This window comes from Trachurus japonicus, chromosome 21, assembly GCF_045865225.1.
Source record: "Trachurus japonicus isolate A0001 chromosome 21, Traja_1.0".
Classification (NCBI taxonomy): domain Eukaryota; kingdom Metazoa; phylum Chordata; class Actinopteri; order Carangiformes; family Carangidae; genus Trachurus; species Trachurus japonicus.
In genome coordinates, this window is record NC_140927.1 from 2,075,751 (window position 1) to 2,102,298 (window position 26,548).

At 40.8% G+C, this 26,548-nt stretch overlaps 1 protein-coding gene across 7 annotated transcripts in view; it reads right to left on the bottom strand.

The window, feature by feature from the left end:
• Positions 1–5,864: 5,864 nt before the first annotated feature.
• Positions 5,865–26,548, bottom strand: part of LOC146964596 (nck-associated protein 5-like) — a 78,114-nt gene continuing 57,430 nt past the window's right edge. For 2 of the 7 annotated variants that reach the window (XM_085765881.1, XM_085765883.1), the window contains 7 exons: positions 25,064–25,243; positions 21,620–24,531; positions 21,224–21,338; positions 19,551–19,626; positions 12,377–12,763; positions 10,167–10,262; positions 5,865–8,419 (listed from right to left, as the gene is read on the bottom strand). In XM_085765881.1, coding sequence (XP_085622007.1) covers positions 8,418–8,419; positions 10,167–10,262; positions 12,377–12,763; positions 19,551–19,626; positions 21,224–21,338; positions 21,620–24,531; positions 25,064–25,243 — 3,768 coding nt within the window. In that variant the 3' untranslated portion in view covers positions 5,865–8,417. Of the gene's footprint in view, positions 8,420–10,166; positions 10,263–12,376; positions 12,764–19,345; positions 19,385–19,550; positions 19,627–21,223; positions 21,339–21,619; positions 24,532–25,063; positions 25,244–26,548 lie in introns of all 7 variants that reach the window. The other 5 variants (XR_015034646.1, XR_015034647.1, XM_085765882.1 and 2 more) reach the window with 5 other exon arrangements.

Sequence of the window (26,548 nt, forward strand, 5' to 3'; positions counted from 1 at the left end):
CACGACTACATTGTGTACCATGTGATCTCAAGGTGTGCGTTCCGAAGTCCCCTCCTCAGCCTGCTTTCCTCTGTTTATTATGATTACCAGGGACCTTTTATATCATATCTGTGCATCCCACTTGGATACATTTGCTGCTGCTCCGAGGAGCTGATTTCACCACTGGGATCAATTAAGTTTCAGAAAGTGTCTAAAACAATCTAACAGACAGAATAGTGTCTGTATATTTTTTTGCTCTTCCTTCTCACTTGGCCAAACAACTCCAGAATCTTAATTTTCTTTGTTTATAGCTCATCATTAAGAAGAAATTACACCATAAACTCAGAATACAGATTTAGTGCTGTGACCTCCAAAGTCCCCAGTTAATCTTATTTATTTCAGAGCTAAAAAATCAGTTCATCACCATCCCCCAGTTTGATCCCATGGATGGAATCTATTAAAGATAATAGCACACACCCACTACTCTGATTGTAATAAGAAAATAAATTATTTTTATTCATTGCTGTTGAATTTTGGTCAGATGTCATGCAGACACAAAGATGCGTGGGAAGCTAAATTCAAACCTTAAAGCATAAAGTTATTGTGACATTTTCTGCAGCATAACTTTTATTTGACCAGTTTTATTTGACTATGTGCATATTTATTGCAAATTAGAAAGATAAAGCCAGCACTGAAGTGCAGTTCCTCTAATGACCACTAGAGGCTGGTTCCAACAGTCAGTCACTCCCCATGTTATGATGTCTGACTTTACAGCAGAAATAGTCTATATGTTTTCAGCCAAGAAACACTTCTGATCCCTACAGATATTAAAAAAAAATTCTTTACCTTTACATTTTCTTATGGCTAAACTGAGGAACACTGTTTCGTTTATTTTCTCATAGCTTTTCTAATTCCTCTAATCAGAACATGATTTCTCTTGTTTTCCCCGAGGTTAGCATAAGTCTTTCAAACCGAGGCTGTTTGTTTTCCAGTCATAATTTTAATTGTCCTTTGATCTTATAGGAAACAACTCCAAACCAGTAAACCATTGGTTCCCAACCTGGGCTCCAGGCTCCCCTTAGGGGGACGTCAGAGATTTCAGGGGGTCCACAGAGCTTTGTCTGCTCTGAGGTTGTGAGGTCATCAAAATTTTGTGCATATTTACATTTTAAAATCCCAATAACACCACCCAGTTGGATAATCCAAATAATGTATAAACAAAGACAATAGGAACAAAAACCTACAACTGTTTATTGTTGTGGCAGAAAGAGGTGAAACAAAAGAGGAATCAGATGGTCGAGGTCCTGGTGTCAGATGGGGATCTCTTTATTCCAGCACGGCCTCGTAACCAGCGTAGGTTCCAGATATCTTCCAACATTACAAAGAGTGACATGTCTTTGTATACCAAACCCAGGCTATGTGTGTGTGTGTGTGGGGGGGGGGGCTCAATATCATTTATCTTGGACTTTTGGTCACGTAACTTGGCTCTTATCACTATGTGTGTGTATGTGAGGTGCATTTCTCAATGTTTCCTGGCCTTCCAGCTGTTGTTCTTGACTTGCTTGGCGCCTGTACGGGTCATGGTAACCTAGTTCAAATCTCGGGTGTTCTGGGTTTCGCAGCAATCCTAATGGCGCCCTACCAAGGACATGATGTGATGTGATTTGCACTCTCATTCTCCTGCATTATTTTATTTATTTATTTTTTAACTTAGTTTTTATTTCCGTTTCATTCAAAATCATACATACAGAATCAAATTCATCATAATCTCTTTCAATACAATGTAGCTAGTGCTTATAGGGACATGATAACAATTATGACACAACAAAGGAAACAGAGACTGTAATAACAGAAAGATAAAATAAAATAAAACAAAAAGACAGAAATATAAATAAAAAGAATCAGATTAATAATATAGAATGGATTCAAATTGTATAAGGGGCTCCTCATTGTATTAGCATACCCATGGCAGGGCTCCACCTTATCAACTCCTTATTTTTGTAAATAAAAGTTTGTATAACTTTATTATTTTGATGTGCCTGTAAAGGCAGGAGTTGTGGATGGTGGGGTGGGCCTGGCTTAAACCAAAGTTTTGTCATGGGACCAATAGTTTTAATGAACAAATCATAAAACAAGAGGTAAAACAACATGTGCCCAAGGACAATATTGCAGGCAGTGAAATGCATCATAAGTTAGGCAGGGTTAAGTGAAGGAGCTAAGTGGAGAGGCACAGCAGTGTCTGCTTCAGCGTGTGGCTTTGTGAAAGGAGGCACTTTTTAAAGGTATTTCAAAAATAACACCGTCTGCAACACTTGGTGGGTAAAAATCGGTTGGACACTCTTTCACAAATTCAAAAGATGGATTAATCTCCTGTGCGCTGCACAGTGTGGCCCATTATTTCATACAGGGCTCCAGAAAAGAAAAAGAAAACGTCTGAACAATTCCTTCTCAACTCTGCTTCACAAGTATAACCCTCAGTGCAGAGCCAGACACCATATCAGCCTGTCCTTAACCAGACCCCAAACTAATTTATAGTGTATATGCCTCACTACACCTACCAGCACCCTGCTGCATAAGGAGTAAGAGGATTTCAGTGCAGAAAAAAAAACCCAAGATGAGGGCAAACTGCTGATGTGCAGCAAAGAAGGGTGGTGTTATGCTTTGCCATTGTTTACTGGTCTCAAGAGAAGCAGATTTTATTCATTTTCAATCCTCTGTCCAAACTCCAGCAGTTTTCCTCCGAGTTGTCGTGAACAACCTGTTTAATTAGTGGATGAAACAGTGTGTCAGCGCTGCATCAAGAGGCTGCGGTGAAGTTGTTTGTGATTTACTGGGCTAATCAGCTTAATTGGAACTTGGATAATTACACATTAAGACACAATTAAATATTATGAATCTCTACTTTGGCGGAACTTTAAATTAGCCAAATTAACTAATGGTCATTTGCATTGCATTTTGGGCGATGAGAAGATTTACACTGGCAGCTGAGAAGCTTTTTACTCTGAAATGAGACATCCAGGAAGATAATGGAGTGATTCCTCGCTGGTGTGAAAGTATGTAAGGACGTAATGGGCAGCTACTGAAGCTGTCACTTGATTAAAAGATGGTCCAGTATTTTAGAAGAAAATTGTTCCTGGCTGTTTTAAGATTCAATGTTTTCTCTGCAGTAGAAGTAACAGAAGCAGTAGCTAAGTGCAGTATTTAAGGAGTTGAACTAAATGTGCAGCAGCTGTAGTTTCTCTCTACTGCAGCGTCTCTGTCATAACATGACTGATGGCACACTGGAGCCATTATGCATAGAGCATTTTAAAAGAACAACACTAATCAATGATGACTGACCATCAGATCAGGGAGAAACCCGTCTGCATACACAAAGTGCCCTGCATCTTAAGGTGGAATATTTTAAAAACCAAATGGGAAAAATTTACTCAATTTATAAGGTTGTTGTCTTTGAAAAATGTTATTTAATTAGCTGCTATAAATCAAAAGACAGTCATTATGTCAGAGACAGTAAGTAAGCGAGTAAAGCATCGACTCTGACAGCTCAAACACCACAAGGTTACAGGAACCTTCCTACTTCCTGAGGGGCAGTTGGCTTCCCTGGTTGCCACTTAAGTCCACTACTTAAATGTTACTCTGTTGTAATCAGGGATGATGTTCTGCTGTGTTTCGTCTCTATACGTTCACTTCAGTCCAGGCTTAATGAGCTGACCTTCACAGATCTGGGAGTGTGGCCCTCGTAATGAGAAACAAACGCATCATTTTCTGTACTCTATAAGCATCTTTGTGATTCCTGCAATCACAAATGTAGCTCACAGACTTCAGCCTGGAACCCAGTGGCTGCTGCAGGTTTGTCATGGGCAGAGTTCAAGACAGTTTTGAATTCAGGGACCAACGTTGGACCAGATGGTCTGAGACCTCCAATGCCCTCATGTGTCCCGGAGCCAAAGCAGGAGAAATTCTACTTTGGCTGAAATGATGGTGTTTTCACTCGAGCTTGTTTCCTACTTATTATCTCATATGAATTATATGCATAGATTTTCCATTAGTAAAATACATTCAAGTTCTACAGACATTCATGCCCATGGCAACAGAAGTATGGTCTGGTGTGATTGTAATTATTAACAAAGATGACCTAAAACCTATTAGTAGAGTAAAGTTATTCTAGACTTTATTGGAAAGAGTAAAAGGCTGGTAACTTATTACATCTACCTGGATACAGTTACTTTAGCTTTACATAAAAACTTGAAATGTTTCAAAACAACCATTGTCATATTAACATGTTATATCTCAACGTAAAATCCATACATTGACCACTTTTTGATATGATATGGTATGATACTATAACATGTTAACTTGTTGGCATTACACACATCCAGGGGTGCATTTTACCCTTAGACAGAATAAGCAGAGTTTTTTTCTTTTTTGCGTGGCTAGACTATCCAGCTCTAGATTCAACGGACAGATATGGTCTTGGCATCTATCTTCTAACCTCACTCTGGCCAGTAGATCAGACACATTTCCTGAAATCTGTTGAGGTTAGGAAAAGATTGTAGTTAGTGTTATGGACAGAAGATAACTACAGACAGGAGCCGTGCAGCCAGGCTGCCAGTGTTGATGGAAATAGGCTACTTCCACACAAACCCAAAGCTCTACATCATTTAGTTCACTGTATTAACCTTCCTATGAAATATACTAATACAGAATCACTGCATGTAAACAGAGTTTGTGGTGTGTGTGTGAGTCTAAAGGCACCTGAGTGCCCACCCACATTACTATTCATGTGTTGAATGTGTGTCTCCCTGCATGACTTTAGAAGGACATGGATGTCAGCCTTCATTACTGTTTCTTATTGCTTTTAGTTTTCATCTGACAGCACTGTTGGCACTGCCCAGCAGGAGTCTGAGTAGATCTGGTCCAGTGCTCGTGACAAGTTGGTTGGTATTCTGTTAATTGTTTATTTTATGTGATATTAAAGAATAACAGTTGCTGTCGTCTTTATGTGATATAAAAGAATACAAGTTGGTTGAACCACTCATGTAAAGATTCCTCTCTGGTGTTTCCTGAGGAGAACAGACTTTGGGTCTGAACGCAGCAGACTCCCATGTTAAAGGGATAGTTCAACATTTTGGCAAATTGGCCTATTGCCATAACCCCTATAGTTTTAGGAGTAGGTTTAGAACAGCAGAGCAGAGCTGTGAGCTGCTCAGAGCTACACTACGGAGGCTATTGGAATTTCTTGGTTTCCTTCATCAAACTCATCAAATACACGGAATACACATGGAGTTGTTGGATTGTGTATTTGATGCGTTTGATGAGGGAAACCAAGAAATCCCATGACCCTCCGTAGCGTAGGTTCTACTCCGCCGTTCTAAAAATATCTTGCACCGACAATTAAAGGTAACGAACCTATACTGTACTCCTAAAACTATAGGGATTATGGCAATGGGGCAATTTGCCAAAATGTTGAACTATTCCTGGTGTATGGTTTTTACCTCTACAGTTAATTTCCTCCATCATAACGACTGTGTTGGTTCTACAGATTCTACACCTTAACTTTAACCGGCTGTTAAAGTTAAAGTGTAGAATTGAATGTGTGGCAGCTCTGAGTGACAGCTTGGTGCTAGCCACTCTCTGCCTAGCCGCCAGTTGTCAAACCAGTAACACCTCAGCTAATTTGAGTCACTGAACGTCCACACATACACACACACACCACACTTTTTTTCCCCATTTTGGATTAAATGGGAGTATTGATGTAGTCACGCACATGGCAGAGCAGTCCACTCTGAGCCTGGGGTGGATGACATGATCTCCTCTGATAATATATTTTTGGAACCTATTAATTCAGTCAAGTGTAACAAACCGCAATGCAGCATGCTTGATGTACTGTAAGTATTGAAATAGTTTATTTTTTCATCTTTGACATAAAGAATATAAGCAATATACAATTTCAATTCGTACTGCTAAGGTGACTGTCACACAAGAACATCACTGTTATTATTGGGTTTTGAAAAAAAAAAAGACATTTAGAGGGAGAATTACTGTTAATAGTGAGTAACAATATGTGCAATACATGGTAAATTACACTCTTCAGTGCTGAGTACAAATACAGGGCATTAGAGTAAATGTTAGAAAAATACAATACTCTTGTGAGAGTGACGCTCTTTGTTATGCGAGCCATTTTTAAAAACACAGACACCATGCTCCACCTACCCGTATCAATACAGCCAATCTATTCCCTGATCCGTTAACACCTCATTTCACCTGCGTGCGCTACATATTTCATTTAGTTTATAGCTCTGCACTGCTATTGGCGTAAACACCGCTGCATTTTTTGTTTTTTTTTGTACAAATATTACCTCACATATACATGTAGCAAGTGAGCAAAGATTTAAAGAAGAGGTAAACACAGTAGATGACATGACTAATGGTATTGTGCAAGGTTACAGTGCTTTATAGTTCTACATCACACGTCTCTAGTGTTTGAAAAGAATATGGCTATAATCACTATGACAGGTCTGATATGTAAGATTCAGTTGCATTCATTTTCATGTATATGTGATTATGTGATCAGAGCAATGTTTGGCAATATGCATTTTGGCAAATATCTATGTGTGTGTGTGTGTGTGTGTGTTTGTGTGGAGGGGGTGTTGCAAAGCAGTGCTAAAAGACTGTCAAATATGTCAGGATGCATTCAAGACACCAAAAACGTTACTATAAAGGACACAGCATACATAATAGAGAGAAAGAGAGAGAAACTGAGCAACCGCGATGAGATATCTTACAGCTTAAATGTACAGACAAAAACAGACAAGAGGACGGGTAAATATCCTTAAAACATTACAAGAAGTGAAGTGTTCACCACCGGCTGCAATGAAACAGTTGCACATGTTAATCCACAGCATCTATCAGAGACAATAAACGGTATTTTCCCTGAGCTAGCACGACAATGTCCACTATATATGTGCCTACTGGGTGCTTTTCAACTAAGGTTACATGCAAAACTCACTGCTTTGTCTTGATGTCATAACTGTGGAAAAAAATGCAAAGAAAAAAGAAGAGGAAGAAGAAGAATTCACATATTATGCAGAGTTTCATTTCAAGAGGAGATGCTCACCGTGTTAATGGAAGTGAGCCTCATTGTGCTTACAGAGCTGCGGCGGGTTACCGTTCATAAATACTCATCAGTGCACATCAATTTTCACATATCAGTATTATCCACCTCTTGTGAAGAAACTCCGATGGACACGATGATGCATATCAGATTCATATGGTGCTTTTTTTTTTTTTTTTTTAGGATGGGTGCATGCAAGGTCGATATCAACACTGTGACAATAAAAAAAGTTAGTGCACACATTACTCAGTCAGATATAGAGCTCATGAATGGCAATCAGTAGTAAGTGCTGTACATAAGGTAGTTCTTTTCAGGATGGAAATCGATGCTTGAGATTATACGGCTCCATCTGTTGCTTTGCTTACATTAAATCTAAAGCAGAATAAAGTTCTCCACATTTATTATCAAAATGTTCACACATGGCTGGAACATGAGCTACATAACCTTTTGTTCTGCGAGAAGTGTTACATCTGGTGCCATTGTGGGTGTCTGGTAAGCAAACTGGGTGGTGAACGGTAAAAAAAAATAAAAGCAAAGTCAAGTGAAGCTGTGATCAAAGAGGCCACAATTTACATTTCAGCTTCTTCTGGCTCGTTTGGGATGATGACACAGTGGAGGTGACTGTGCTCCTCAGTGATAAGTTGGAAGCTTGTTGTTGTTGCAGTACCAGTTTTTACATTGTATGACATGGTATTGCTTACATGTACAGAATTTGGACAGTTCTCTGTGTAAAATTGATTCAATCAGACACAAATAAGAGAAAAGGTTTCACCTCTGCCAATGCACAGAGCAGCCATCTTGGATTTTTAGGTTGTGGTTTATGAATTCCTCCAACCTTGGCTGTCAGGTGTGCAACTTGGATGTGACGGTGGTGATAACAGGTAGCTGTGATACAGTAGTTGCTACGGGGGCTAACCTGCTGTGGTTACAGGGAATAAGATTTTGCAAAGGTTTGTTCTCCAAGGGAGGAAAACAGCAGAGAAGTGAGCCAGGTCTGTGAAGCTGTGGTGATGCAGCAACTGAATATCAGGTGTTCACAGCTGATGCCAGTGAGCCGCAGACCTCCAAAATGGCTGCCAGGGGGTGGGGGGGTTTCATTACAACATCTGAGAGGCTACTGAGTATCTCAACACTGCACCAAGCACAGGTGGAAGCGTACAATGCCAAGCTTGTTGCTCGCTGTCCAGTTTCTGAGCGTTTCATCCGCAGTCACAGACACAGTGTCCAGACTGTGGGATTTAGGGATCGTCCATGTGAGTTAGAGAGATAAATCCAACTGATTGCTCCGTTCCTCGCTTCAGGTTGAATCACTCAGCTTGAGAAACTCTGAAACGGAAGAAGATGTAGAGCGGAGTGAGATGCTGCTGCCACAAAATAAAGTCCAAAATGATCTGCCATTCAATTCAAATTCAAAACATACTGTTTTACATAATGCAATGTTCAGAAAGTGGCATTGAAGGCACTTGAGAATTTCAGTTTGTTTGTGCGTTCATTTCCTCCGATACGGTTCAGTTATATATTCCACCACATGTGAGACAAGGAGTCATCAACTCTTTTTTACTGAAATTACAGTTTATGATGACTTTAATAGTACTGAAGTGTTGCTTGAAGTAAATTCTATATGCATAAGTTTCACTCAAGCAAGCAGCTTGGTTCAAGTGCAAATTGAAACAGACAGTTTCTGATTTGATTGCACTGTGCAGAGATGATAACTGCCTTCCCTGCATGTTGATATGAAGTTACATCACTTTCCTGCATAAGCCACCTGTCTAAGTTAATATGACACCAGGAGTGATTAATAGTACACAGATGTTACTGAGTGAATATAATAAATGTTTATGAGTTTGTACTTGTTAAACACTTGTATAAAGTATTAGATAAAATCACTAGGCAACGAAAGACGGTATTTTGTGTGTTTCATGCACACGCACACACGCAGACCTGTTGTAAGTGCCAGCGTTAATGTACTGTAGTGAGATGCAAATGATGTTTGTGTTAGTCATGTGTTTAGTCACCACCATTAAGCTTTGCTTTCTGCTCTGTGGGGATGGAGATGAGTTTTCACAGTTAACTAAATCATTGGAAGTGCAGTTCTGAGGCAAACTGTGCTGTGTGAAACAAGAGGAACCGTTGCACAAAGTTTGAACGTGTCTAATAAACCTACAGGAAACAGATTCTACACTTATTTGAATATTTAATGAATATAATAGTGTTATTATACTTGCTGGTATCATCTCTCCTGTGGTTGCCAGTTTTCTCCTCCATAATCCTGTGAGTTCTTAGGTTTTTGTGTTACTTTTTCTAATGTCCAGGACTTAGACCGGTTAACCTTTAAATGTTTGTGTCTGCAATTAGATCAAGTTCCTCCTAAACCTTGACATATATCTACTGGATCTATGAGAATATAAGTTGATAAAATATATGAAATACCTATTGTATTTATTTTCCATACCTGTCTTAAAAATATATATGATTAATAGAAATAGAGTGTATAAGAAAGAACATGCTGTGAACATAATATTCCAATTTCCAACATGTTTCATACGGTATATAATTTCTACTGTAGATGTAGATGTGGGTGTATGTATGTATGTATGTATGTGTGTGTACTGTATACTTACTCACACATACATTTTATATCAGAAAATAACCAAGGATGAAAGTGTAACTCTTCACTTTTTAGTTCTAAAATTTCTTTTGACCTCATCTGTGACATTGAAGATTTGAAGTATTCTTTTAAATTTTTCAAGGCTGGAGCTCCGAGTTAATTATAGAGAAAATTCTTCATCTATTTTTAAAAGTACAATAACACTTTTGTGAATTAATTCAATCTGGAATTTGAACATTTCTGGTATTTAGGAGGTAATAAGGGTCACATTGACCTTCAAAGATGATAACTTTTAAAATTGCCTTTATATTTTTTTTTATTTCTAACCCAGCAGGTGAGATCTGAGTGTTTAACTCTGAATAATGAAGTCAGAGAATGAAGTGTGAACAGTGTGGTGGCTGATAAGGAGACACATAGTTAGTTTCCACAACTGTGTGGCTTTAGTAAATCTCCACTGTGGCTTACAGTTGGCAAGCTGAAGTCTGGTCTGTTCTTTCTGTTGGCTCGGGCTGCCTCGTGTTTTCGATTTGATATAGGTTAACTTCTTTGGTTCCAGTCCACCTGGAAAAAGCACACAATGAAACTTATCTTAGATGTTTTCTGATCAGTCAGAGTTCATTCTCCCTCCTGCTCAGAAGAGGAACCAGAGCGTGCAGACGGGAGAACCAATACTGATACTGACAGACTGACCTCTGACGCCTTCAGAGAAAGTAAGATTATCACTCTGAACTAAGAGTGGCAGGAGATGTGAGTGACACTAAAGAAGCAGCGGCTGTCATCTTGAAAGATGACAAATTTATAATTCAGCCGGGGTTTAGTTCTCAGATATGGAGTGACAATTTAGGCTGCTTAAATCAAACAGCAAAAAGTCTTCAGTGTTTGTCAGAAGAGAAGTCCCTCCGGAGACAAATATTTAAATATGCATTTGACTACAAGAGCTCTCAGTCTGATGCAAGGTTAGCAATCTGTCTGTGGCTCCCCAGGGGCTTCAGTGTCTGTCAAACTCTTTTCCAAAGTAACCCAACAACTTAGCTATGTGTGACCATTAGCTAAACCCATCCATATGCTGAGGCAAAACAAATAAACAAAGGAGAGGGATGGATTAGACAGGGTGCTCTAACTGTCATTGTTAGCATGGCCGGCCAGCTAGCTGTCAGAATAAAAACTGATGATAACGATGTTATCACAGTGTCTATAGAAAAGTTGGAAAAACTAATAAAAAGAATAATCTTATCAGTCAAATTCATCTTTAACTTTGTTTAGTGTGTTTTCTCTGATGCAGCGAGCTGGATAAGTGTCGGTAAAAAAAACTAAACTGTACAAAAAACAACAGCTGCACTTAACTTATAGCAGTAACAGGACCAGGGGGCCTAACATCTGCCATCACAATGTTATCATGTGTGTGTTATTAACACAACATTAACATTGCATTAAAACATAAATCATGGTTATCATGAATATTAGAAAATAAGCCTTCAGTGTGTTGTGTTTTTCCAGTGCACAGGAGATGATTCTGGAGACGAGTATAAGTGAGTAGGCTAATGTTACCAGCTAGCTGAAATCTGAATCTAATCACAGTTACATTGGCCAAACAGATTAATCCTTATTAAAGAGGTTTAGTAATAGTAAAACATTACCACTTCCACACATTTCAGGTGCAAAAATGACTCATGTTGCTATTTGCACTTCTGAGTAAGGCTGAAAATAGGTCAGTTAAGAAAATATATATTTTTTTTAACTTTTATTGAGTGAGACATAGCAGCAGCTTTTTAAAGTGTAGGCTACATATGTTAATCTCACTACAGTATAAAGTTCCTGTGGTCTGCAAATGAAAATACATTGTCCCAATAAAACATGAGTCTTTGAAAGCCACCAAAACAGTATTGCACAGAGTGCTACATCTGAGCTCTGTACCTACAGATGGTCATCTGTCTTATCTGAGTTAATAATTGTGATTCCTTAATCTATATAAATGTACCATTTAAGTATGTTACCTCTTCAGCAATAGCACTTTAAGAGCTGTGATGTGGTTTTTGTTACACTTGGATATTTTTTTATGAATGAAAGTTGATGTAAAGGGATAAGTATTGATTAGCAATCTAGTGGTGTTAAACAATGTTGATCTCACCAATGCACAGCCAAGCAGATGGCATTCATTAAAGGGATAGTTCAACATTTTTGGCAAATTGGCCCATTGCCATAATCCCTACATAGTTTTAGGAGTAGTTTTGTTACCTTTAATTGTCGGTGCAAGCTATTTTTAGAACGGTGGAGCAGAGCCGTGAGCTGCTCAGAGCTACGCTACGGAGGCTAATGGAATTCCTTGGTTTCCCTCATCAAACTCGTTGGATTGTGTATTTGATGAGTTTGATGAGGGAAACCAAGAAATCCCATTAGCCTTTGTAGCGTAGCTCTGAGCAGCTCGCGGCTCTGCTCCACAATTCTAAAAATAGCTTGCACCGACAATTAAAGGTAACGAACCTACTCCTAAACTTATAGGGATATGGCAATGGGCCAATTTGCCAAAATGTTGAACTATCTCATTAAGATGAAACTTGCTGACGATTTAACTTCATAGAGAAAAGTCTCTATAGCACTGTAAGGAGGAAATCCTACAAGCATCATTGCTACTGCTGCAGTTGAAAAGCCATGGGGCCTTTGTGTCTTTACTGTACCTTGCAGTGGTCTGGGTAGCCTGCTCTGGGTATCACACACACTGGCAGAGGTCACAATGGGTTCAGACTGGGGTTGGATGGGCTGGAGGAAGGCCACAGTGGGGAAAGGCACTGACTGGATATGGGTCATGGAGGAGTCGGACAGGGAGTTTGCCACCCCTGCGTGGCTGCTGTCCTTAAAGCTCGTGGGTATTCTCCACCGGGGTAACGGGGAAGGAGACACGTCCTCACTGGAGGAGCCGGGGACACTGGGAGGACTGAGGGACTGTTCTGGGGTTGATGAGGATTTGGGGAGGAGGTGCAGGATGGAGGAGAAGAAGGAACAGGATTCAGGAAGGGGGATGGTCCCGATCCCACTGTCCAACGTTCGCATCTTGCAGCCGGAGCCTGCGGCACAAGGAGAACAGTTGAAGTGGCTCAGGGTAGAGGGAGGAAGAGGGAGCACAACAGGAATGAAACAACAGGGTAACCATGGTTGAAGTGGCGCTAAAGACACCTTTGATTGTCATCCTTTTATATCCCCAGGACTGTAACTGCAGCTCCAGTGTCTCAACATAAAACAGTGAAAGAGCCGACACTATCAAATGAGAGTAGTGATGACGGAGGCGCTCTGCAGCATCATGAGATGGTTTCCATCATATCTCTTTGATATTCCTTCCACATAAACTTCACTCTGTTTGAGCTCTAAGCTGTTCATTTTACTGTTGTGCTTTGGTCATTTTAATGCAGACACGCAACAGATGGTTCGTTTTTTTGTGTTTTTTTTTTTTTTTGTTCACCCACTCTCGATGGATTCCCATTAAAAGCCAAGTTGAAAAATGGTGGTTCAGAACAATCTAATTACATGTTAAGTGTGAATCAGGGTAATTACTTTTTTGTGCTAATTACACCACAGAGAATGACTCAGCCAATGCAAATCAAGCCCACTTAAACCACTGCTTTGTGTCACAAATGTTATTTAATGGGTGCGTGACTGCTGGCATGCACATACTCTCAACATGAAATGCATGTAATGGCATGTGAGATGAAATTCAAATACACCGCAGTCTTGTGTATTTTGTTTTCAATATATAAATCCTAACTGTGAGACAAACCCACCAATCTCTATTTTAAATCGTTATTTTTTAAAGAAAACAAGGGTGAAGCTTTGCACATTTCTAATATGCAGTGTTTGTAACATTGTTTGTATCAGCTGTTGTTGCGCAGGCTTATGTTTTAATATGTAGCCTTTAGCATGAACCTGTAGGCAATCATACGCTGGAGAGAAGGCAGCAGCTGCTCCCCCTTTATTAATTAAAGTGTGCACACAGGAGACTTCACTCCGCTCTTCTGGGTTTTCCTACAAGCTCATTTTTCTTCACTTCTGTTCTCGTTCCATTTTTAAGCCAGAATGCCCAAATTAATTGAGTTCTTTGAATGTGTTTCATTACAAGTCATGCTGTGCTAAAAAGGTTTTAAAAATATGGAAGAGGTAAAAGTGGTACAAATATAATTTGATACTAGGCCTACTTGTTGTCATGAAAATAACTTGTGTAATGCAGTTGCATGTATCATTCAGCTTTAACCGGACACTGGTCTAAACAGCATTGAAACATCTGAACAGCTTTTTTTGGAGGACGTCTTAGAGCTCGGGCCTGGCAGCTTCACTAACATCCATGACGGACGTCTGTGCAGCTTCTGAGTGTCAAAAATGGTCTTTGAGTATCTACACCAGTTAGTTAAGCACCACTCGAGATGAAAACCAACCTGGTTCTTGTCCTGTTGTAAACAAGAACAGATAATTTAACTGGCAAGACATAGAACAGAGACTTTATTGATTAGTTTGGTCTGTAGTTGGAAGTTAACAAGAACAACTGTGACACAGTCTTCCCTGGAAAGGCAGACTCACTAAGGCTGAGAATTGATTGGTCTCTCAACAAGCTTTTCACATGGAGATTGAGGTTGTTGTGCTCGTCACATCATCTCTCTGTTGAACTGAAGCTCAGTCAATCAACTCCATGATGTCAGAAGACATATTTGATATCTTAAAACATGGCATTGTATGTGAATGAGAATAATGTGTTGAATACGTTCAAGTCCTGCTTGTTTGCTACCTCAAGACAACCCATAATAGACCTTCCAGTAGCAGGGGCCTCAACATGTGCTTATCACTGTGACATGGACATAGTTTGGTTATGTTTAGGCACAACAAGAACTGGGTTAGGTTAAAGGGATTAGTAAGGGAGGGAGGAAGGGAGTAGTTCAACATTTTGGCAAATTGGCCCATTGCCATAATCCTATGAGGTTTTAGGAGTAGGTCCGTTACCTTTTATTGATGGTGCAAGCTACTTTTAGAACGGCGGAGCCGCGAACATTACGAGACAGAGTTGTTTTCAAGGTAAATTCTTGCAAAACCGCTGATGCGTGTTCCCGTTGGGGCAGTTTTTCAGCAAGCAGTCTCTGCATTTGCCTCAAAAACAACTCTGTCTGGTAACGTTCTGTTATTATCTCATAGTGTGGTGAATGTGCAGGTCACAAGTTGTCCACAAGAGCATTTTGGAGTTGTTGGATTGTGTATTTGATGAGTTTGATGAGGGAAACCAAGAAATCCCATTAGCCTCCGTAGCGTAGCTCTGAGCAGCTCATGGCTCTGCTATACCAATCTAAAAATAGCTTGCACCGATGATTAAAGGTAAAAAAATAAAAAAAATAAAAAACCTACTCCTAAAACTACAGGGATTATGGCAATGGGCCAATTTGCCAAAATGTTGAACTAGCCCTTTAAGTAACTGATCATGGTTTGCACTGAAATAAGCAGGTCCACCTTTAATTAAACAGGAGCACCTTTATGGTCATTGTTACAATAATATTCAGTTCCGTTGGTTTGTCCTTATGGCAGATGTTTGACTTAGAAGGACAAACAGAACGAAGTGGTCTCCTTGCTTTTGTTACTTGTCATTATCTTGTTTTTCACCAGCAAACCCATCAGCCCACAATTTTTCTCTAGAAGGAAAACATGACATGCAATTTACTAAGGTCTGTATGCTTTGGAAGTAAACACGGCCAGAGTGGCCATGGGGGCAACCGACTTCAATCCCACTGGACTGTCAAAGCCTCCATAAAGATTTTACTGGCTCTATCAGTCTCTTTATCTGGTCGTCTCATTTCACTGGGCTTTGTAGCACCTTGCTGACTGAGGCTACGTCCACCCGCTTACTTTTCTTTTTAAACTGCATCTCTTTTCTGTTTCCTCCTGCCGTCCACACTAATTTTCAAGAAATAATCTCCAACCCAACCTTTAAGGGCACCGCCTTGATGCCAATGTGCTGCTGCCAATGATCTGTAGGCTGGACAGCCCACACCATGCTCTACAGTACATGCTCTGTTCTTTTGTGTTTAGTTTTCACACCTACACCGAACATTTTAAACCATACAGAACATCCATGCACTTCCATACACCTACAATCCAAAGATCCACCCTCCATTAACATTATGGTCGTCTTTTGATTTGATAAATCTAACTCTGTTTGTGCTTCAACTCTGTGTACACCTCCCTTCTTTGTTGCTAAACAAAGGTTTAGATGCAGTTTCTGGGTGTTATGTGAAACCATAAAACTGCTCTGTCAACATTATATGAGGCCCAACAAGTTAGTGTGTGAACGGCATAATTCAGCTCACAGCTGAAGGCAAAGTTAATTCACTCAGTTGTGGTTTGGGTGAGCGTGCTTAGCTGGAGCGCTGCTGAAATTTAATGAGGTGATTAACCCCTGAGGGCAGGCGTCCTTCCATATCAAACATGCTTGATATTTGCAGCACCCTGCCGATGGTGTCAATCTGACCAATAAAATTTCAGCAGGGTCTGTCACCAACCCTCTACCTGAGCGATGTGGAGAGTTTTATAAGTGGCTATTTTTAATATAGTGAGTGAATGTAGTGAAATAACAACCGAATAAAGTTTGACTAGACATTTCACCCTCCTCCCTCTCTCTCTCTCTCTCTCTCTCTCTCTCTCTCTCTCTCTCTCTCTCTCTCTATGTAACTCAATTGCCACTCATTGTCTTGCCTATATGTGTGGGTTGGAGTGAGCCACAGAGATCAGATCTGTAGTGCTACTTTGCCCCAAGTCCTTGGAGCTCGAGTGTTTTGACACATGTAGGATACTTTCTGCTCCAGAGGTGGATTGGACCCAATCCAGAATGAACAGGTGCAAAACAGAAGTGACATCCATTTCATATAGACCCAAGGTTGCTGTAATGTCTGAACCATCTATCGACAAACCTAATTTTCTAACAACAATGTTGTCTGACAAAATGATCAAACACATAAATGAAAATGTAAGTACTTTATCAGGCTTTTCTCAGCTTTTTATCACAGTCATTTGGAGAAATAGGATGACATGAGGCCACAGGCTGGACCTGAACCACGGCTGCTAAGGTAAAGACCAGGTGAGCAGCAGGGTAATCAAAGACAGACTCATTAATATTGTGTCTCTCAGCTTCCAGCTCAATATAGAAAACAATCATCCTAAATGTCTGACTCTCTGCACTACCTGATTACACAAATGCAACGCCTCCTCTAATTGTTTGGGCCGAAACCCAGCAATTCTTAACAGAGCTTTTATTGCTTTGCTGCGCTACGTTTCGATCTGCTATTTAGTGTAGCAGTTACTCTCCTCTCACTGCTTATTCCTCCTTTAGCAATAATGACACATGTAATGAAGGTAGTTATGGAGGTGAGGCTCAGTGAGGAAGGACTTCTTTGCTTCCCCACAAGAAAAAACTAAAATCTAAATCCAGACACAATGTACTAAATTTCACCTCCCTAACAGAAGCTACTTGTGCCAGGAACTCAGAAGCACTGGAAATATGATATGATATGATTGGTCAGTCAGTCTGTCAGTCAGAGACAGTCCAGATTATAGGGCTGTCCAGCTGTTACAGTCAAGTACTTATGTTTGATTGACTACTGAAACCTGTTCTTCAGTCAGTGGTGCAGTATTTCCCTGTTATTTTAGGGCCATATGGTTAAGAGAGTTTGGTGAAAGATGGCGGCGTGTCCCTTTTTGTGCATTTCCGTGTGTTTTTTATGCGTTTTGTGTACACATACCCACGCAACCTGGTGCTACAGCCGGCAGGACCTGCTCGACATTGGTTTTAAATACAAAATGTTACAGTTGTTTATTGTCTGTCTTGTTTCTATGTGGTTGCACTTTAAGATCTTAGCTTTTAATCTAATTGTGCTGTTGTACAGTGACAAAATAAAAATTCTTCTGAAATGAAAGAGTATTCACAGACACAGGCGGGTGCACAGAGCACACACACACCGCCAGTTAAACACAAGCAAAGTATGTTGAAAATCCCTTTAGATGTTGGGATCAGTCAGGTGGGAGATTACAACGCTGCCTTGAAAAGTCGGAGCTTCTTTGTATGTGTGTTGTATAAGGTCATGTTGTGTGATGGACGTCTCCTGAGGCTTTTGCAGAGAAGCTTATTTTTTTAAAACTACCTGGTAAATCAGTCACAGCGTTTCCACTCATCTCCTAAATTCGTCACCACAGCTTCATAACACATTTGTGATTTTTTTTTTCACACTTCTTGTCATTTAAAAATCTAACGTTTCTTCTATTAGTGCCTTTACTTCACCACAGGACTGGTGGGTGCTCACTCATCAGGGACAAGTAATCAACTGACCACAAATAAAATCTGTGTGTGCAACACTCCATTATAATAAGCTTAGATGCAACTGTGCTTGATCAGTTTATTGAATTTGACACTCAAAATACTCTCATGAACAATTAAGATATTAAATACAAACCCCTCTGAACCATGCACCTGTCTCACACTATGACTGTTTGTCATCAAAACACTGCAGCAAATTGGACTAATCAGTAACTGAAGAGGGAAGTATGTGTATCTTGTGACAACAACAAGGAGCGACTGTCCATTAACAACAATAGTCACCTCCAAAAGAGGTTGATTGTAAATGCGTCTGATTTCTCCATTATCAGAAGGTGCTGCCCCTTTTCAAACAGCGTCCAATGAAAAACACTCCCAGAAGGTTCTGTGTAACAAACAGTCTGGTGTGTCAGGTTCAGAGCAGCCCGAGGATCACCAGGATCATTAGAGTGGACCCTGTGGGCACCGTGAACATCTCTGTGAACTTTGGCTCCAATCCGTCATGTTGAGACAAATGAAAAGTCTCACTGAAAAAGTGCAAAGCTGCTGATGGCACCAGACATAACACCAGGGAACCACCAAAGTCAGCAGGAGTCATCTCCAGCACTAAGTCGAGTAGCTGTTTAAAATTCATGTCAATGTCAATCAATCTAATAGTTATTGCGATATTTTAATCTGGACCAACCTGGTGGCCAGCATACTCATCACAATGACTGAGAGACACTGTCATCCTCTAGAACATTGCATTGGGTATTTAAACAGTCAAACTGCTCTTTGTCACTATCTGTAGCAGCAGCACTGTCTCAACACTTGGTGGTAAGAGAATGGATTTACTATTGGAAAACTATGGTTAAAATTTCAACTCCATGCTCACTTCACCCAGCACTGTGATCATTTCCAATAACAACACTGTGATCCATATACAAAAACAGTTGAAGCATTATGGACCTATCATTACCGCTGCTACTTTCAAGACCTGGTTAGGAGGGAGCTCGGGCTCTTATTTGGATGAATATATTCATCCTGATTGGATGAAAGCTGTACATGCAAATTCTCAGAGAATGGATCTGTGAAGATGAGCAGTCACACTCACATACAATATCTCCATTACAGGGCAAACTCTGAGTGAAATACAACTGGAATGACATGACTCCTATTTGCCCGGATTCAAATTGCCAATCAGAACACAATACAGAAATGCAAAAGTAAACAAATAAAATGAGCATAGAAATGGACAAAAAGCACACACTGACAACCTGGGCATTTTGCATGTTTTCTGACTGCTCATGGCATATTCATCATATTTATAACTTACACATATTTGTCATATTTGGTCTTCACTTCTGTCTGCAAACTGTAAAATGGTAAACACAAATAGAACCTTGAAAGGAGACAGTTAATATTGCTATGAAGTACCTGTTTTACAGGTACTGTGATGTTCAAGAGGGACTATTTATACTATTGGTCACTGTTAGCACTTAGCAACTATGCAGTGCAATAGAAATGTATAAAAACCTGACCTATTACTGCGTCCTGGCTGGGGCTTCTCACAGTGGATCCATTTTCTCCATCAGCCCTCCGGCTCATCATCTGCATCTGTGTGTTTTTGTACGGGGACAAAAAAGGAAGTCATATACATAAGCATGGTATTTCATATGCAAACAGGTACAGTTTCAGTGTTTGGTTCTGGGTTTTATCCACAGGTCCCCTTATCATCTAGTGGTAGCAAGACAAGCGTATAACACATTTTCACACTTGCATTGTAAACTCGTGCTCATGGTCTCTCCATCTCACTATAGCCTACAAATGTTTCACTGTCAAAGTACAAGAAGACAAACAGACTATTTTTTGGAAGGAATACATGGACAGCAATGGTATATGTAAAAGTCTTTAAATAAAGGTTAGTAATGAAGTACAAAATGATGAAATGCTGTGTAAGAGGCTTTGAGGGACATTTGGTGAAATTACTCTTAAGTACATTTAATTTGTTAAAACACAGTCCAGTGGTGCAGCAGCTGTCTCTATGACCCTGAAGTCACACACAGTGGATGGCAAACAACTGTCACAACTGTACTACGTTCACATCTGTATTTTTTCATGAGGATTTGTGAAATAGCTCAATGTTTGACGATGTTTCTAGATATTTCTAATGACTAAATCATTATTTCATCATTAATTTGCTCAACCCCCCCCCCATGCCCAGTCTCTCCCTCTCTCTCTCTCTCTCTGTCTCTCTCTTGGTTTCTCCCTTTACATTGCCAACGGACCCTTCTCTCATGGTCAGCCTAACTAAAAGCAACAACGCATACATGTTTATTTGAATATAGAGTGGAGAGGTGAGATCTAATTACAAGTAGACACTCAGCACACATGTGGAGATGCATTTTAATGTCAGGTGATGGATAATGGGCTTTAGAACTGTCCACTGGTAATCAGATTACCAAAGATAAATGTTATGCTCAGTCTAATTGGGGGCCTTCAAGTCAAAGTCCAAAACAGAAAGTAAAAGACTCAGATAACTCTTCCATGACTCACTTCTGTGACTCACATTTGAAAGTGGACTTCATTCTTAAGATTCCACAACTAGAGCACACTAACACCATGTTTCAATATCAGAAACAGGTGAAAACAGTGATTAAAGACGAGATGCGGAGAGCTGCAGGGTATATACATGTACTGTATATCAAAGCGGCTAGGGAAAATTCCCACACTGCTGTTGCCTAAGCAGCAGGCTTATCTACAGGGGGCAGGATTGTAGGGTCACTAGATCAACCAACAAAAAAAAGTTGAACAGTTGAGCAGCATTGTTACTTTATGATGGCCAATTATTTACGTGGATGCTGGCACACTTTCCTGTTCAATCACTATGTAATGAGAACTTTTTTTTTCTTCCGTCCACAACATGATCCTGAAGAAAGTCAAAGTCTTTCTCACTGTGAATTGTAAATTGACTGAATGTTATAGCTTCAAGTTTCTGGATCTGTTGATCAAACTGAACTTACTTCATTGTACTTCATGTCTCACTAGTTAAGACCTCCTCCTTTGTTTTCTTGTTGGTGCAATTTACATGATGTTGTTTTAACATATAAAAAAACAGCTACACAACTTTCTATACAGACATTTTTGCATTGAGAAATACTACCAGGTACATACCAATAAAATAACTTGTATATTGAGGATTGATTTGATTTACCTTTGGGTCTCCACTGATGTCAGTATGTCCTTGTATCTCATTCAGGGACATTCCTGGGCAGGGCATTGATATGCATGCCCGCACTGCATCATGAGACTCCCTTCTCCCCACAGAGCTGAAACACAACAGTTTGTCAACAACTGTGAACCTCTGATACTGTATTGACGAAACAAGCAGGATGATAAATCACTCTTGAAAAGTGGCTGCAGTTCTTTGTATGAATTATACTGCAGAGACGTGGAGAAGACTTGATGAAGATGACCAGTCATTTGAGGCACTATATTACTTCCAGTAAGGTCTGAGGAAAAATGTTGGCCTAAGCAATTAAGTTTTTTGTAATGTTGAGATTACATCAAGTCAACAAATGACATGCATTATTGCTTTACTATTTCTTACCAGTCTTTTCCATCACTTTTTCTTCTATCTCTCTTCTTGTCAGACTTTGCCTGCTTTCCTCCCAGAAGTGATGTAATCTTTTGCTCCCTCTTCTCTTCTTTTACTTTCGGTGGATCGCTTTTCTTGCCGTTGGGAGCAGGAAGTTTACTCTTACGAAAACCAAACCAGTTTGCCAAGGTTGAACCAGACTTTTGTTTGACTTCCGTGGTTCTCTCCTGTTCCTGAGACTTGTGCAAGTTCTCCTCTATGCCGAGCATCACTTTCTCCTCAATTGTAGTTATGGTACTTTGTCTCTCCGGTTCCTCAGAAACTGGCTCACCAAAGGCGCTTGAAAACTGTTGCTCGATCTGAAGGCGCCTAGCCTGTTCTCGCTGGAGCTTTAGACTTTGAAGCCTTTCACTAGAGGACCCCAGCTGTGACGGAACTGTCAGGCCCTCTTCAATCAAGAAGTTGTTCAAAAGGGATCGATTCATCGGACAGTGGTAGCTGCTGGAGCAACTCATACTTCCTGGAAGGACATCACCAAGAGAGTTTAAGGAGCTCCCTGAGTGCGTTTTGATCTGGGTGCGGACCTTTCCGGATCTGTTGAAGCTTGGCCTATCCATGTAGCGTGCACCAAAACTCTGGCTACGAGCCTTGGCCCCATTCATGCCCATCACTGGCTTGAGGAGAGGTCTGGTTGACACAGACACAGACCTTTTAAACAGCCAGCCCTCTTCATCAAATCCCCAGTCTAACATCACACCACTGTCTGATGCAACAGGTTGACCACAGGGCTCAGAATCCAGTGAGTTACAGCGAGTCTCAATCTTCCTGCGGCCCTGAACGCTACCTTCATGTGTCGCCTTGGGATCACACGTAAAAGTTTGAAACGTCTGGACAGGTTTTGTTGCCGAGTTTGTATCATCCTTGTTCTGTCTTCCAAAAATAACAAAGGTATTGGTTTCCTGTCCAGCAATTGCCTCATTAGATTTAGTATTCATGGGAAGAGCCATTTTTAAAGCTCTTGAAGTGGAACTTTGAGAATTATTGGAAACCCCATGGTAGTAAACATTGGAATACGCCGGTGGCAAGACTTCTGAAAGTTTTGGTTCGCTAACGCTCTGTTGGGACCTTCGTAAGATGCTCTGATTTGGGAGTATAGAGGGAGCACCATTTTCATGGCAGGTAGCAGTTCTGTCCATGGATAACTGGCTTGAATCAGAAGCTTGAGATTCTTGAACTGGGACAGACGGCATCTTGGTTGAGTGGGTGTGGTAGAGCTTACTGGGGGTATCTTTCAGTGGTTTACCTTCAGCACCCATTTGAGGGGCAGCAGGTTGCTTCTCTTTAGTTATGCTGGATTGTTGAGGCTGTAAAGCCGAAGAGAGCTGATGTGTTTGCGACTTGTTTGATGGTATCTTCCCAGTGGTGGAGCTTTGCACCTGACCTGGAGATTTATGAGCCTCGGATAAGGAGTCACTAGTGGGTCTCAAAAGAAGAGAAGTGGTTCGACCAGGGGGTTGTGGGGGTGGTGGGGATCTAGGGTCTAAATGGGAAACATCACAGTGCTGGTCTTGACGTCGCTGTTTTCGTGGAGAGCAGGGTAAGTTGTCATATATGCTCTCTTCCACTGAGTCGCTGCTCGACTGAGGTCTTGTGATTTGCAAAGATGATTTTGTTGGGCTCTTGGAGGATTCGTTTACCCCTGGAGGTTTAAATGTCTTTGAATATTTCACAGGGGAAGCAAGGGGAGAACGCTGCTGCACATTCTCCAGAGACTTGGAAGTTGTTGATACCACAATATCTTCATCTTTCTCAGCTTTAGATAATGCTCCTTTACTTGAACCATGTGTTTTACTAAGATTCGTCCTTTTGCTAGGAACACTGTGCTCAGTAGGGTTTGACTGTCCTTTGGGCCTGTGGCTCTTAATAAGCTTTTGATGGAGAGGAGAATGAGTATGCTTCGCTTGCTCTGGTCCTCCATCTGCACTCTTGCTCCGCAAAATAAAAGCCTTCCTTGCTGAGTCAAATGGCTGAGGTTTCAGTTTCCTTTGAGGAGATTCTGAGATTGTGTAGTGCTGACTTTGACCACCAGCTTGACTTGCCTGATCTCTGCAATGAGGGACCTCTGCTGAAGAGCTGCGCTGTCTGGCTTCATTCACACAACTAAGGGCTCTTGTTGCTGAATGTGGAATACCTGAGCCCACATCACTTGTCCCAGCTTCCATTTGCTTGATCGTGAGTTTGCCCTGTTGTTTTTTGACTTGATCCAGTCTGGATTTACGGTCAGTAGACCTTTCTTGGTTATTGTTTCTATCGCTGAATTTCATACCTGTTGCTTTTTGTTTTTCTAGCGAGTCCTTATTCTTTTCCTGTCGACGTGTAAGGCTATCTGTAGGGCTAACGCCAGGTTTTACTGTAGGGCCCTCCAAAAATTTAAAGTTGTCTGTCACAGGTGAGGGGAAAAGACCAGAGTTTCCAGCAGGTTTCACTGTGTCTTCCAGAAAGTTGCCATCATTGTCCTTAGCGACATCAAGCTTATCCAAGCACAGCTGCTCTTTTGTTGGTTGGTTACTGGTTTCCCCACTTTGCAATTTAGGCGACTCATCATCCGCATCATCAGAGTCAAGGACAGCAATACTTCCCTCAGTCTTGAAAGGTTTACTTGTAGTGGCTGCTTGTTTGGCTGTTGCCCCTTGCAGGCCACACATTACACCAAGCGAGTATATGCCTTCGTTTGAGGTCATGCAGTCTTTGCAGTGTGGTACAGATGCATGTGAGGATGCCTCTTTGGAGCTGCACATTTGGAGACGCTTCAGGCCTTTCAGAATATGGCCTTCCTTCCATCCCAGGTCTGTCTGCTCGATGACTGCTGAATGATTGCTGGATACCGAACCTGCACTCATTCTTTTGTCCCGACTCGTAGCACTCTGTGGATTACAAGAAATATTCACAGTCAGTGAATTTGCATTTATTTATGAACTTGGTTTTACCCGAAATGGCACATATGTAACGGAGGTCCACGGGTATAGTCACAGTCACGAGGTACCAGTAAGGAGAAGTGACGGAGTGTGGCGGTTAGTGGTACTGAAGTTCAACTCACTCACCCATAAAAGACATGCTAATCCACTTGCCAAGTGGTCATTTACCTCTTGGCGAAACGGTTAGCATTGTCGCCCGTGGTGCAGGAGACCCGGGTTTGAAACCCACTTAGGGCAGGCCAGACAACATCGGTCACATTGGTGCCGTGACCCGGATGCCCTGGGTGGAGTGAGTTTAGGGGGGTGATCCACTTGCCAAGTGGTCATTGACCTCTTGGCGAAACGGTTAGCATTGTCGCCTGCGGGTTCGAAACCCAATCAGAGCAGGCCAGACAACATCGGTCACACATAGATGCTACCAAATACTCTACTTTGAGAGCCTGTTCACACATTATATTGAGGGAAGACGGTTACAACCCACCTGCTTGGAGAGGCCACGTCCTTCTGCCCAGGTGTGGGAGCCACTGGAGTACTCACTGCAAGCACTGGATAGAGACAGTTCACTGCCACTGCCGCTACCACTGCTGCGTGGGCATGTTAGGCTCAGCAGGCTGGGCCACCTTCCTGTAGGAATGCCAGCTTTTCCATTTCTTTGGATCTCCTGGAAAATAATAAATTATGTACTGTAATCAATCATCAGAAAACACTACAAAGAGATGAATGTAGCAATAATAACATCAGGTTATACAATAATTGTGAAATTAGCACAGTAAATATCAAATCAGAAAAGTCATCATTGATGCAGCTTTAACAAAAGAGACCCTTTTATGGGATGTACAATTTAATTTATCAGTGCTGACAAAAACTGTAATTATGGCTCACAGTCACACCAGGGAACTCAATGATCATCCATGTAATTCCATAATATTCTATAGATTAACTCGGCGATGTGACCAATAAACACTACGCTCCATGGCTCACAATTTGTCTCTGCCACAGATCTGAATGGATCAATAGCGAGGATACATAGCTGCCTCTTTCCATCCAAAGGCTAATTGAAAAATGGAATGACATTTTCCTCTCCACTAGTAAGATGGCTTTTGTTTTAAAACACGTACGCCATGATTATTTTGGGGGTGGCTGGTGAATTAAGACATTTTAAAGTAATGCTTCAGTTCTGACTTTGAGGCAGACTATTCACAGAGTATGAAGACTTTTTGCATTAGGCGTTTGTTCATGTTTCAGATATACGTAAAAGCACAATGACTAAGTAGCATTGGATGATGATGTGGGGTTGTGTTGGGATCAAGTCGGAATCAAGCAAATTGACATTCACATAGTGTTCCTCTGTCTCAGATGATTATTAACATTTTCACTGGCTCAAGTCGAGTGCTTTTTGTGCAGAATTCTGAAGAAAAAACCCTCAAAACAATTCTACTAATGCCAGAGAAATCATCTACCTACACTGTGCAGAAAGAAAGAAAAGCACACTGTAAGCCTCTTGACTGAATCATTAAGTGCAATAGGAATCATTAAGTGCAATAGCAGGCAAAAGTATAGTAACGTAAAGTACTTGTATTTAAGGTTAATAGACTCAATAATAGAAGTGGCCCTGACAGGAATTTTAAAAGGCTTGAAACGGCATTCACTACATATTTTTTATCACACTCATTTTATGTTCACGCCACGGTTCTGTCTGGAGCAGCAGTTTCATGTAACGTTGACCAAGCTGCCATCTGTCCAGTTCAGGTTTACTGACAATAGATACCATTAGATGCTGATCAAATATTTCCATCGTTTTGCTTTATGATTTTAGCACCAACAATAAAACCTGCACATAAAAATTGGTATGGAGATTTTAAAGCAGAAGTATTTTTATATTTGTGTTAATATAAGTCTTAAATAGTTATATCTTCCGACAGCAATCACTTACATAGAGTGTTTGGTCTGAAACACGGGTCTGTCA